At 42.7% G+C, this 14638-nt stretch overlaps 1 protein-coding gene and 1 long non-coding RNA gene across 2 annotated transcripts in view; one reads left to right on the top strand and one right to left on the bottom strand.

The window, feature by feature from the left end:
* hddc2 (HD domain containing 2) lies at window positions 1-5082 on the bottom strand. The gene is made up of 6 exons (XM_035774776.1): window positions 4965-5082; window positions 4681-4802; window positions 4381-4483; window positions 4219-4287; window positions 612-750; window positions 1-507 (listed from the first exon to the last, which is right to left on the bottom strand). The coding sequence occupies exons 1-6, from the start codon at window positions 5034-5036 to the stop codon at window positions 374-376; spliced, it is 639 nt and encodes a 212-aa protein (XP_035630669.1). The 5' UTR covers window positions 5037-5082; the 3' UTR covers window positions 1-373.
* Window positions 4716-14638, top strand: part of LOC127931345 (uncharacterized) — a 46661-nt gene continuing 36738 nt past the window's right edge. Inside the window, exon 1 of the long non-coding RNA XR_008140763.1 lies at window positions 4716-4852. This is a non-coding gene — a long non-coding RNA (uncharacterized LOC127931345). The remainder of the gene's footprint in view (window positions 4853-14638) is intronic.

The raw sequence follows: 14638 nt of genomic DNA, 5'->3' as shown, positions 1-14638 counted from the left end.
TAATAATTATAACCAATGGTTTTAATGAAGCCTCAGCTTAAGAGGTCAAACAACTCAAAACAAAATAGGTGCATCTTCTGATGCAGCACAGGAATTGTACAGCCGAAATATGTGCACATCCAGAAACGTTCAATATAGACAAATGACTTTCAAAGTCTTGTCCATCTATGTCAAATAAAATTAGCACTTTGGGAGTAAAACAGGGCACACATTTGTTTTCTAGGATAGCCCATCTTTTGCTACAACTCACCAACCAGAACCAGGTTTCCATGACAACATTCTACCACGTCATGTGAGGATCAGTTAGAACAGTGGCTACCACAACATCATTGACACAAGCGGAGTGTAGCATCATTCAGTGGAAATGTTGAAGTCAGGAGGAGTCGGTTCTTGGTTTCTTGGACTCTGAGCTCCCAGACGACCCATCACCTCCAGCTGCCAAGTGACCAGCTCTCTCTTCATTTAGACTCTTCACAAACTGGATTACCTCTGGGTGGTGGAATCGGCCTGAGGTGGATGGAGATTTAAATAACAAATTACACCACCTTTAGATAGCCCATAGAGCCGATCATCAGCCCTCACTACCAGGTTAAATGAGATATAGTACCTACCTTGTGTAGAATCAAAGAACTCCTGTAACCTGCCTGGTTTCCCCTCCAGCTCCTCGTACTCGTGGGCCTGCAGAATCATCTCTAGCAGGTCAAACTCTTTCACCAGCTTAGCCTCAGCGCTCGTCTGGCTCTCGTACTCCTGGGGACACACAGTGTGGGAGGGGTTTGAGCAGTGGTTTAACCGAGCTGGAGCTACCCGGAGCTGCAACTCAGGCACCTTCGTTTAAAGAAAAAAGTAGGATAAAAAGTAGAATCATAAAAGTAGGATAAACCAAGGTTCGGATTATGCCAAATAGGGTAAGGGTTATGGAAGCTAGGTTTAGGCAAGCACTTTAATTGGGGAGGACGGACTCGAGCTAATGGCTGGAGCGGAATGAGTGGAATGGTATCAAATACATAAAACACATGGTTTCGATGTGTTTGATGCCATTCCATTTACTCCGTTCCAGCCATTATTATGAGCAGTCTTCCCCTCATAAGCCTCCACTGTAGGGAAGTTAGGGTTAGAGTTGTGGTTGAGGGTTAGGGTTGAGCCAGGTTGTGGACATGAAGCTAGGGTTAAAGTGGAACTGACAGCGTTTTAACTACTTTGCAGATATGAAACAGACAATCATAATATCAGTCAAACATATCAAATTCCCAGGTTTATGCTACAAAACCAAGTTTAAAAGAAGTTTTCCAAATAGGCTCTATTTGACTCAAAATTCCATGACGTACACTAAGGCATTGTTGTCAGAATAAATTGATGCAGTTCAATGCACGATTAATATAATTCATAAACTATCAAAATAAAGAAAGTCGAACACTCCATATATAAACTCCCAGCAAATTGAAGGGGTATTTACCAACGTTTCAGCATCACTTGTGCCTTTCAGAGCCATCTTTGTTGGTGTTATTTGGTTAGCTAGCAAAAAATGTGAATCGCTTTGCTAGTTAGCTATGCTCTACTTGAATGACTTATCTAGTTAGCCAGAGTGAATTTACAAACGCAAGAGAAATGTTATCTAATCCGATTTCAGATTTCACTTTCGTCCGAGTGTGCCAGAATAATTGATGAATTTACAAACGCACTGAATATGAGCGGTGTCAGTAAACGTAGGCAAAAAAAAGTCACCAACGCTCTAGATAACATGTAAAGAGCCTAACCAGCTCTGCTAGGGCGAGTAAAATGGTCAGAGAGGTGTTCTCATTTGTGTCTGGAAGTAGTTAGCAAGCTAGCCAAATTTAGCCAGTTAACTTGGGTGCTTGACTGCCATTGTGAGGAACGCTCGGATCAACCCTACTTACTCCTCGGCCAGAGCCTCCAGTGTCAAATGTGCGCTCTGAACACTTATCTATTTGTCAATCAAATATATTTTGCATTGATCAAAAGGGGCAGGCAGGCAAGTACCCATTCAGTTGGCAAAAAGTAGGTTGGGATAAGCACACATTTGGCAGGCAAGTTGCAGAAGGACGAGCAGGCAACTATTCCACCATCATTAGTGCAATTTTGATGCCCAACAAGCTTAAACATTTTGAGAGAGTTTATCTAATGTTCCCTATATTTTAGTTAATCTCGCTCTGGCTAGCATTAGTTGCTGATCTCGTTGTTGCTGATGTGGATAACTGAGGGATAGAGCATACCGTTTCATGGTTGTTTGATCAAAAGGACTGAAAAGTTCCCAAATGTAATAGGACTCCCATAGTATTTACATATTTGCAGAAATCCTTTCAGGTGGCTTTTGGCGAATGTGTTCTAATGATCTAGAGTTGCGCTGTTGCTACTAAAACACACAGTCCAGTTCGAAGTACATGTTGGCAGGCCTTGATGGCAAATGGCTTATTTGCATAAAGGCCTTCTGAAGGTCAGATTGGCTATGACGCACCGGTCTGCGTTGACTCCTGTCCTGGACGAGACAGATGTTTTTATTAGGTTCTATTTCCTGCAATTACTATTACATTCCCAAACGCATGGCAGCTTACACACACTATATTTATTGTTATAGAATTTTCACAAATGTCTTTATATACGTAATTTCCAAATATTGAGCTGACAAGGTAAAAATCTGTCGTTCTGCCCCCGCACCTCTCTGAATCAGAGGGGTTGGGTTAAATGCGGAAGACACATTTCAGTTGGACAACTGACTAGGTATCCCCACCTTTCTAAGAATTTATGAAAATGTGGAAATGACCATATCTAAGTGCTCGCTTGTCAGGAAAGAAAAAGAGTCATATTTTTCCTGGGGGTGTATATGAACACATTTTAATAAGATTTCATGTTGAGGGGCCTCCCAAGTAGCGCAGCGGTCTAAGGCACTGCATCTCAGTGCTTGAGGTGTCACTACAAACCTGTGTTCGTTCAAAGGCTGTTTCAACCGGCCATAACTGCAAGTCCCATAGAGCGGCGCACAATTGGCCCAGCATCATCTGGGTTAGAGAAGGATTTGGCCAGTGGGGCTTTACTCGGCCGATCGCGCTCTAGCAACTCCTTGTGCCGGGCTGGGCACCTGCAGGCCGACTCCAGTCATCAGTTGAACGGTGTTTCCTCCGACACATTGATGTGGCTGGCTTCCGGGGTTAAGCGGGCTGGTGTTAAGAAGCGTGGTTTGGCGGGTCATGTATCGGAGGACACATGACTCGACCTTTGCCTCTCCAGAGCACGTTGGGGAGATGCGTCGATGAGACAAGATCGTTATTGGATTGCAATTGGATATCATGAAATTGGGGAGAGAAAAGGGGTAAAATACATTTATTAAAAATAAAACAAAATTTAAACTCCCAAAAATATGATTGCATGTTGCTAAAATGGTATCAGTTCCACTTTAAGGTTAGGGTAACCTAAGCCTGGGTTATCAACAATTTAACGGCCTTAGTGGGGGTGACGATAGAATTCTGTGGGCGTGACCTGAGAAAAATGTTGATAATCATTTCATTTTAGTGAATCACATGTCTCCAAGGCGGAATGTAAACTGAGGTGCACAAGACGCGTACAAGGAAGGGTTAGGATGAAGGTGTTGTGGGAGATGATTGCGCCAATGCCTATGCACCGGGAGATTCTCATGGCTCTCTGTATTTACTAATGGTAACGAAGGCCAAGTTTGATGTTAGTCCACCAGACTGTTTGCGCATTTGGGCAGAAGTGTCTGGGAACGAGATTAGCGTAAAGGTTGAGGCTAGGGTTAGGGTTGAGCTGGGGTCTGGAAATAAAGGTATAGCATTGTGGTTGATACTACACTTAGAAAAAAGGGTTCCAAAAGGGTTCTTCAGCTGTCCCTATTGGAGAACCCTTTTTGGTTCCTGGTAGAACCATTTTGGGTTCCATATAGAACTGTCTGTGGAAAGGGTTCTACATGACCCAAAACGGTTCTAACTGGAAACAAAAATGGTTCTTCAAAGGGTTTGCCTAGATAGCAAAAAAAATGTATAAGATTGGAGATTACAGTTAGGGTGGCGCTGGGGTGTGGACATGAAGGTAGGGGTAGGATTTGGGTTGAGGCTAGCATTAGGGATGTGGAGGGATAGTGCTCCACCACCTCAAATGACCAATTTAACCGCTGGTTGATTGGAGAGATGAGAAGAAACAAACACATAAAGGTAAATGTAGAAGTGGAAAACAGCTGTGACTGACCTCCCAGAGTTCATAGATCTCTTTCCTCAAGCCCTCCTGGAGAAGACCAGTGAGGTGCCTCATTGCTTCCTGAGAAAGGACAGATTGGTTATTTCTGAGGAATTTACAAATCTACAATATCCTACATTTTGACACCATGGAAGATTTGTAAGAATAACCTACCTCTTCCCTTTTGTGTTTCTCTGCTTTACTAACGTTGTCTGCAGGTGCAATATCACCCACAATGCATTCTGCCATGTCATGAACCAAGGCCAACTTCATGCACCTTCCAGAGAAATGTAGGTAATTCATTACAAAAATGATTCCATAAAGACCTGAATCAAATACAATACTTCATTGTAGGCCTTACCTAGTAATTAAGCGTGAAAAAGTCAAAGAAAATAATGCAACGTTTATAACAAATTATATTACAGCTGCGATGTTTGAAGTTTGAACATGAGCTAGTGTACAGAACAACTTTACCTTTCTTTATTGACGTTGTGATCTGCTATCGTCAGAGCCATCATGGACATTCTGTACATGTGGTCAGACACACTCTCCGGCTGTTTCACGTTCCTGTACACCCAGCCCGTCCGTGGCACGCGCTGCAGGATGGGGGTAAAGAAATTGTTGACAAAAAGCAGCCATAAAAAAGGTAGGGTAAGTTATACTATTCATTGACGTCATGTAAACAAACGTGGGTTGAAATTGTGCTTTATCACATGAATAGTGTAGTTAAATAAACCTTATTGTAATCAATGGCTTACTTTCAGTTGCCCAATAAGTTTCATAAATTGCAACATATTTTTCATGCTGTCGGAGTTTATGGACGCGGCCATTGATATCTTGTCGAACCGGTAGTAAATAAAAGCATGGCCAGAAATGTGTGTAATTCTCAAATCTTGCCAATAGATGGCATCATAAACAAGGCAATGCACAAAGCATAAACCCAGCACTGGCAGAATTGGTGTCTTATTGGGCCTAGTATACATTATGTACAGATTGTTTATTTGAAAATTAATTACACTTAACACATAAAAGGCATCATGCCATTTGCACACACTGTACATAGACCTTTTTTATTTATGAGTTATTTTTATGAGCAATATAACGCCTCTAGCAGACATCTCTAGCTGACACCTTTGCTAACAGGTATTGTGTCAATTTAAAATGTTATCAAGACAGTTCACAGAATTGTCAATTTAAAGAAATGTAGCCAATTTATTAATTAGTACATTTAGCTCAATCCAGAGATTCTTACCTTTGCCTCTCTTCGGCAGTCTCGTCCAGATCATCATGGCACTTTTAGTTATTTATGATAGCCACATTAGCAGCTAATTCGCATTTCGTTTTGGGGGGTAAATACAAATATATTGAAATTGTCCTGCGTTTTATATGTTAGAAATGTAATTAATCTCCTGCTAGGTTTTATGGGTATTATGACTCATTCGTGGTACTCTATGCAGCAGTTTTTATCGCAATATCAAATCATTTCTGGGTAACAATTAAGTACCTTCATATGATATTCTTTCTCTACTTAAAATGGTTAAAAATTCAACAACATTCTATTATTAGCTGTTATTGGCAGAGAAGTTTGAAACTCTCTTTCTTATTGGTCTATTAACTCATTTACCGCATCGTGGTGTCATCAGGCAGGCCAAAACTCCATCTTTTCATACAGCTCTTACACTAAAAGGGCATTATTATAATTTTCACAATTTCACATAATGTGGACATAAAACACAGGAAAATCATGTTTTTGACTACACTGGCCCATTAAGTTTGGCTTAATGCCCAGGAAATGAATCTTCTAAACAATATATCAGGAATCTCTCTCATATCAGAAAAATGCCTTTAACTTTGCATTATGACGTCTGACCTATTCACATAGTTTCCCCAAATGTGTAAGAACTATCAAAGTTTCTAAAGGAATTATCTGTTTGATAGAGTCAGGTTCATTTTGTAGAAATTACCAATAGTGTGTTCATCGTTTCAAAATATATACAATGTGTAGAATATTTTGACTGTTCTTCTGTAACTGTTAAATTAGTTTCCCCTGTGCCTTTAGAAGTTGTGGCCTTGGCACGTATGATGAGGCATACAATATGTCTGTTACAGGAACATTAGGATTCCATTCACATTTCATCACTGGCTTCTTATTCCAAACCAAACATCAATACATTACATATCAGAACTACAAAGAGAGAGTGGGGAGACAGGTGAGATATCTGGTGGGATATTGTGATATTTGTGTTCTAAATTGTTGCCAAATATTTAACCCACGACACTTGGACATAGAATACCCCACGAAATGTCGCCCTCCCTAAGTTGTGTCTCTCAGGATCTTTACAACCAAGCAGCTGTGAGCCTATATTTCATCATGATGATGGCAAAGGATATGGGTCTTTTCCTCCCTTCTGGGTTGTAAATGCTATATCCAGGGTGTGTGTGTCCTGTCAGGGAGACACGGACAGTCTCACTTCCTCATCTACCTGTGCCACCACACTTCCTCCCCACATGGTTTCCTCCAGGCAGACACCCTATTTGGGGGCATGGTAGACAATACAGACCCAGCCTGGAAGGGGCTCTCTCTGGGGCACGACTGAGGGTCAAATGGTTTTATTGGATGATGCGACCATCAACGTCAGCTTTTATGTGGATTGTAGCGCAGCAGTAATTTAAGTATTTGACAACTCTTGTTTCCCTTGTATAGTAATGCCTATGTTTGAAATGATAGACTATAGTCAGCTCATATCTGTAATTGTTCCCAACATTGGAATGGGTTGATGACCCTGAGAAATAATCCTTCAAAAGTTTTCATGGTCATTAGCCCCTAAGCAGACTATTTTGTTCACCTTTCTGAGTCATTGCCGTTGGATTTCTAAGCTGCTGACAGAGTGCCATTTGTTCCCCCTGAGTGTGGTTTCATCTTCAAGATGGAACAAGTTCCCAGGTCAGACGAAACCCTTCTCAGTGAAATCATTCAAACATTGCCTGCATTCCTGTTAGTCAAGAAGCCGTTCATCTGCCTACAGTTTTGCTAAGAATCTCATAAACCAACGGGTGGCTGATTCAAATTTACCCCAGGGCATGTAGAGAAAGACTACCTTCATAGGTCAATGTGACGACTGTCAGACAAGAACAACATCCACTCTAATCATGTTGTCAAAACAATGATAGCTGCTGCACTCCTCCCTTTATTTACAGGAAACAAGGATGTCCTTCCTCCCATCCATCCTCTATTCTGTGGGATAGAAAATAGACCCAGCCAGTTGACCAGAGGGACAGCTAGGCTAGCTACAGACTGCTTATCTCTTAATGTGTTGTCCCATCCTCTATTTTGAGCTTTTTGGCCGTGTTACGGTTTGGGGCTTTTAAGACATCCTCCTAACCTTTGACTCCTCAGTTTGACCCTAGTGGCTCTAAATTTAGGACCTGACACTAATAATGGTCTGGGAAATCTTTAGGGGGATTTTGCAGCTCTCTGGTTATCCTGAGAATCCCCTCGGTGAGAGTGGTGGTGACGTAGAGGCTGTCTGGACGTTGGGACACAGCAGACTAGTTTCTCGTGAGAATGCCGTACCGCCTTGCGTTTGGCGTGCGGGGGGATGTTTACGAAGAGCGCACGCGTGAGCATCACTCAGCTGGGCGTGTTGAAGACCACCGAGAACTTGCTCAATGCACCAGGCTATTATTGTATCCCCCATGTCTTCCTCCCTGGCTGGCTACTCTGCTATCTATATCACTGCTTACTGATCTAGCCACTGTTGTTGAGTGACATAGTAAAGAGCAGGCCCCTAAACTCAGGGAGAAGACACAATTAGTAACACACTTCAGAGTTTCACAAATCTTTTTCCTATTTGATTTAGTTTATGATCCTGGCATTTTAGTCATATTTTGTGATGAATTTCAGTTCCATTTGGATCAACTTATATTTTACATTTGTGTTTATTTATTTTCTGTTCTCACAACCAAAAGGTGGTATTAAAGGTTGATTAAACCAGAGAATGTCAGAAATGCAGGTTGTGTCTGGTCTCGATCTATTGATGTGATATTTGGCATGTTAAGCATACTTAGATATGCCTGACTAACAAGCTATAGACAAGACTTCTGGCCAGGAGGGCCTCACGGAGAATTCAATCAAGTAGTGTGCATCCTTTTTGCTTGGGTTACCTCGGCAACAGGTAATACATCCCAGGCCCTGGAACCCCCAAACTGCTCTTTCTGGGTGTCAGAACATGCTGTTTGCCAGAGCGCAGCTTCCTTCCAGTCAGCGACCAGCAACAACAACGCTGCTGTGGAAAACCATGGTGGCAAATAGCATCACTTGCACTGCTTTGTCAGTTCTTTGTGTGGAGAGTCTGTAAGACAGAGGAGGGTTGTGTCCCTGCAGGCCATGTGAATGGGGAGAGGTTAGGGCCAGGGCAGGTGAAACATGAGACCCAGCAACACTGCTGACTGCACCTCAAAAGAGCAAAGCACTGCCTTGAAGTGAGCGACCTCGGGCCGGTCATAAACAGAGTTCACAGGGAAAGACGGGGGAAATCTGTATTTTACTGGGAGAGGAGGAGAGGAGAAGAGGACTGACTGGGGGCTCACACATGGCTTTCCTCTCTTCTCTGGGAGAGGAGGAAGAAAGGGACATTGTAATTCATGGCTCCTCTCCTTTGATTTAGAGACTTTGAGAGGCTGAGTATGTTAGGCTCATTGAGGAGGCCCAAAGCACAGCTTAGTTCACTTACGGAAAGAGGAGGGAGGTGGAACTTGCAATGTCCATAGAATGTTGTATTTATGCATTTGAGAATACATTGTTGGCAAATAAGGATAGGTTTATTATCAAAAGGTTAGGATAACAGATACGTATAGTGCATTCGGAAAGTATTCAGACCCCTTTGACTTTTTCCACATTTTGTTACATTACAGCTTTATTCTAAAATGGATTAAATCGTTTTTTCCCCCTCATCCATCTACACACAATACCCCATAATGACAAAGCAAAAACTTTTTTTTGGTACATTTATTAAAAATTAAAAATTGAAATGTAATATTTACTTAAGTATTCAGAGCCTTTACTCAGTACTTTGTTGAAGCACCTTTGGCAGCGATTACAGACTCAAGTTTTCTTAGGTATGACAGTACAAGCTTGGCACAACTATATTTGGGGAGTTTCTTCCATTTTTCTCTCCAGATCCTCTCAAGCTCTGTCAAGTTGGATGGGGAGTATCGCTGCGCAGCTATTTTCAGGTCTCTCCAGAGATGTTCGATCGGGTTCAAGTCTGGGCTCTGGCTGGGCCACTCAGTGACATTCCCGAAGCCACTCCTGCGTTGTCTTGTCTGTGTGCTTAGGAGCCACTTTACCATGAAGGCCTGATTGGTGGAGTGCTGCAGAGATGGTTGTCTGGAAGGTTCTCCCATCTCCACAGAGGAACTCTTGGAGCACTGTCAGAGTGACCATCGGGTTCTTGGTCACCTCCCTGACCAAGGCCCCTCTCCCCCGAATGCTCAGTTTGGCCGAGCGGTCAGCTCTATGAAGAGTCTTGGTGGTTCCAAACTTCTTCCATTGAAGAATGATGGAGGTGTTCTTGGGGACCTTCAATGATGCAGAAATGTTTTGGAACCCTTCCCAAGATCTGTGCCTCGACACAATTCTGTCTCAAACCTCTATGGACAATTCCTTCGACCTCATGGCTTGGTTTTTGCTCTGACATGCACTGTCAGGGACCTTATTTTGACAGGTGTGTTCCTTTCCAAATCATGTCCAATCAATTTAATTTACCACAGGTGGACTCCAATCAAGTTGTATAAACATCTCAATGGAAACAGGATGCACCTGAGCTCAATTTCGAGTCTCATAGCAAAGGGTCTGAATACTTATTTAAAATTATATTTGTGTTTTTAATTTTTTATAAACTGACAAACATTTTTTTAAACGGTTTTCGCTTTGTCATTATGGGGTATTGTGTGTAGATTGATGTTGATTTTTATTTTTTGAATACATTTTAGAATAAGGCTGTAACGTAACAAAATGTGGAAAATGTCAAGGTGTCTGAATACTTTCCAAATACTCTGTATATCTTTTTTAACCCTGTATTTTCCAAGAAGGAGTATAGACATGTATAATCATCCATCGGAAACTGAAAACAAGTTGTTGTTTCTATCCCGACGTAGTTAGGAGTTGTTATTCACTGGTAACTGAATGGGGAGAGTGATTGTTTTTAGATTTATTGGCGGTGTGACAGGACGTTTAACCCTGCATTTGGTCTTACGAAGCAGCCCTTTCAGCTGCTCTGTGGGGTGCGATGCGTCACAGTGGGCTGTGCCTGTGCCACTGAATACCTCGGAGGGAGCAACACCCAGCCCAACACCATCACACCAATGGGCCTCAGAACAAAAGGATTTACGGAGTCTGTTTGTGGCACTTCAGTACAGTGTGATGGATGTTTTGTTTACAGCCGTTGTTGTTGATGCGTTGTTTTGAAACTTGTTCATTCTTATTTCCAATATTCTCATGTCTCTCTAAGCATATCCAGTGCTCTTCAATTCCAGAGGATTTATCCATTTTGAAATGGATACAAAATGCAAATTATTTGATGTTGTGCACTGTATTAAACTTGACACCTAAATGTTGATGTTCAACTCTGAGGGCCAACCCCCCCCACAAAGGTACGTAAAAACATAGGCTGGCCTGTCTGTAACTAACTCTACCTCTGTTGGCCGTGGGTGACCCACTTCTCAACTCTGCGTCTCAGATAAAGGGACAGAGAGGGAGCCGAACATAGCGCCAGGAGGCTTCTGGTCCCACGGCTCCAGCCCCGCCAGATCACCCTGTTCCAAGCACAGTGCCAGCCCTCTGGGTTGCTGAGAGAGAGCCCTCACCACCCCTTGCCACCATGCCTCCTCCCAGGCTGCACACACAGAGCGCCACTGTCTGCCGTACGTACCCACGGCCTGCCTAGCTGGCTGACTGGCTGGCTGGCTGGCTACTGCCACTGGCCCTGTTGCGTAACAGGCTAATCTATCTACTTGTACTGTTTTCTCTTGCTCTTTTTGTAGTTTTAAAAGAACAAAGCTGTTTGGGTAACATTTGTGAGATTGGAAAAAAGAAGGGGGACTCAGTGTGGGGACTTTGGGTATTAGAGCTGGGACTGGACTGTCAGTCAGTCAGAGTAGCCTGGGAAAAGGAGCTGGAAGTCAGGGTGGGTGAAATCTCAGGTCATGACGATTTAGCCTACGAGCATGTGATGGTGTGTGCCCAATGGGCCGCTGTTGCCGGCGACTGCAGCCATTGAATCAGACACCGTCTGAAGTCTCTCTCTCACATTTGAACAGCAGCCTTCGATAACAAAGTGTGGAACAGCGCCGGAGCCCCCTGTGCAGACAACCTGAATGGGTATTCAGGGTGTATTATAGGGTCGCAGGAACAACTTTCATCTTTTCAAACTGTTGTGGCGTTCCATCTGTCACCATCAAAAGGAGCTCCTGCCGTGAGCCACAAAAACAAAACAACTAGCGTTAGCATTTCAGGATCACCGCTCAGGAGTTATGGCAGTGAAAGTCATGCCAAAAGCACGATTTAAAGATCACAAGTCACAGGCTTGTTATTTTTTCAAAGCGTGCTAAATAGATGACCCCAGTTAATATCCACTGCTGAGGTGACAACAGTGTTGGAAGCAGGAGTTTTACCAAACTGGATCATTTAACAGTTGCAATCGAGGGAGAAGGGCCTTGGTCATCGTGGTGACCAAGAATCTGATGGTCACTCTGACAGAGCTCTAAAGTTCCTCTGTGGAGATGGGAGAACCCCCCCAGAAAGACAACCATCTTGTGTCAGAATTAGTACAGGAAATGACTGTTGCAAGTCATCACTGTCAATATGTTAATTATACTGAACATAAGACCATACATGCTATTTAAAGGATAAAGTCATGAGAAAGTTTTCCAGATAAGCATCTCTACAATATTTGTGAAAACGTTGTTGTCAGTGTGTCTACGTGCTCCAGCTTTTCCTTTGAATTCACCCAAATTAGGTCATTAAAATGATCAAGACTTATCTTAATTGATAACCAAGCTTTTCATTTGGGTGCACTGCTGTGCACGTTATCGTTTCACAGTCTGTGGGTGTAACCACCTTTTTTATTTAATTAAATAAGAGATCAAATGGAAGTGGGAAAATTCCCCTTACATAACTTTCTAACGATCATAACTCCGCCAACTTGCTATTTAAAAACCCTGTGGGGACATCAAAGAAAGACAGTGTCGACTAAATACACGATAGTCACATTTGGATTGGCATAAAGATATTTCAAGAATTTCAGTTATGTGCCAGGTGAAAGTTCACAGTCTTAATCTGTAACTGTCTATATTTGCTCTGCTCAGAAGCTAACTGTTGATGATAATGGACCTGCCATTCATTGTAACTGTACGATAAAGGACCACCGATGACATATAGTAACCAGGTGTACTGCAGTCATCTCAGCAATGCTTGCTGTGAAAGGAAGCAGGCATGGAGATAAAAGTGGGTGTCATAATTATACCATATTTGGAAAAAAGATTCAGCTGTATTTCATAAGCTGACATGCAGTCCCTCCAAAATACATGTGGTGTATGATTTGTAACAGAGGTGGGACCAAGTCATTGTTTTGTAAGTCTCAAGTCTTAGCACTCAAGTCCCAAGTCAGGTCCCAAGTCAAGACAGGCAAGTCCGAGTCAAGTCTCAAGTCAAGACTGACAAGTATCAAGTCAAGTCCCAAGTACAAAACTTTGACTTTCGAGTCATAAAGTCATAATGTGCTTTTCACCAAACGTAATACAATTTTATATTTTTAACAAGAGTAATAGTTAGTATATTACATTTACGCAAATCATGAATGATTTAAAATATATCTATATATTTATTACTTTTCAAACGTTTTATTTCCATGGAAATACATGGGTAGCAATGAGAATCCCCCCAATAGTGATTGACTGTCAAGGATCGCTATGGGGCGCAATCAGGCGATGTGGGCCTGTACACAATCGCCCAACCTTAGCCCAACCTTAGCACACACACACTCTCTGTGTGTGGTTACAGTAGGCTAACTGTCATTGGTTTTAGGAACAGCAGTAGCATCAGGCAGGATTTAGGCTACCAGCTGCCTAGCCAGTTGTAGCTTAATCTTTGGTGCAATGATCACGTTCCCGCACTGACTGACTGTGTGGAGGCTCATTGATTTAAAGTTACGTTAGCCTACATGCTACATTAGCAAAGTTATACATTTTATAGCTGTCGGCTATATTAGCCACGACTACCGTTCTTTGTGCAGCTTCAAATGTCGAAACAAGGTTGGAAATTGTTGCGCCTCCATCTGTAATTTTCTTCCCACATATTTTGCAAATTGCAATCCATTTTTTGTTGATACAGCGTCTTCTTTATATCCTAAAATAATAATTTTGGGTATCATCTTTCCAGGGGCTCCAACTGAATTCACCCCCCGACGTTCCTCTGCACTGCCACGCACAACTTTTTCTCAGCTGGCACAATTTGATTGGCTGCTGTCCGATTGAAACTGTAATCCGTTAAATGAAGAGTTGATGCGCTGCACACTGTTTTTAATAGCACAATTTTTCATATTTGGACTTAGGGAGGGTATCAAGTCAGGTCGAGTCAAAAGACTCAAGTCCAAGTCAAGTGACGAGTCATTGGTGTTAAAGTCAAAGTCGAGTTGCAAGTCATCATATTTGTGACTCGAGTCTGACTCGAGTCCAAGTCATGTGACTCGAGTCCACACCTCTGACTTGTAACACTTCAGTATAAATATTGTTTTATGGATTGCTGGTTGAAAAATAATACTTCAAAATAATATGAAGATTTATCCTTCTGTAAGGAATACTGACCTTTAGTATGATAGTTCTCAAAAATACAGTAAATCAGCTGTCTCCTTTATAACAGAAGAATTACAGTATGATGCATTATCTGTATTGTGGAAGCCAGACTCTCTCTCTCTCTCTCACACACACACACACACACACACACACACACACACACACACACACACACACACACACACACACACACACACACACACACACACACACACACACACACACACACACACAAAACATGGAGGAAGTGTGTGTACTATATCCTGTCGGCGTTGCTCTCATTGGAGGGGAGCCAGGGGGAGGTTAAAGCAATGGGAAGCGGCCCCCTGCTCCCCCAGCTCCCCTCTGTGCTGTGCTGCTTCGCCGGCCGCTGTGAGCCAGGGGCCCTGCATGGTCGCAGTGAAATAGAGAAGGAAAATATGTTATATTTAGAACCCGGCCTGTCCACGCCGCCCCAGACGAGAAAAAAGGGCAGTCACTTAATAAATAAAAGGGCCTAGAGCCTGAGAATGATGGTGAGACCGACCAAGGAAAACAATGTGTGAGTCAACACGGAGCAGCCTGTGAAAACAAACAGAGC

This window comes from Oncorhynchus keta, chromosome 8 (genome assembly GCF_023373465.1).
Source record: "Oncorhynchus keta strain PuntledgeMale-10-30-2019 chromosome 8, Oket_V2, whole genome shotgun sequence".
Lineage (NCBI taxonomy): Eukaryota > Metazoa > Chordata > Actinopteri > Salmoniformes > Salmonidae > Oncorhynchus > Oncorhynchus keta.
Note: the sequence above shows the minus strand (reverse complement) of the source record. Positions and strands in the feature narration are given on the sequence as shown.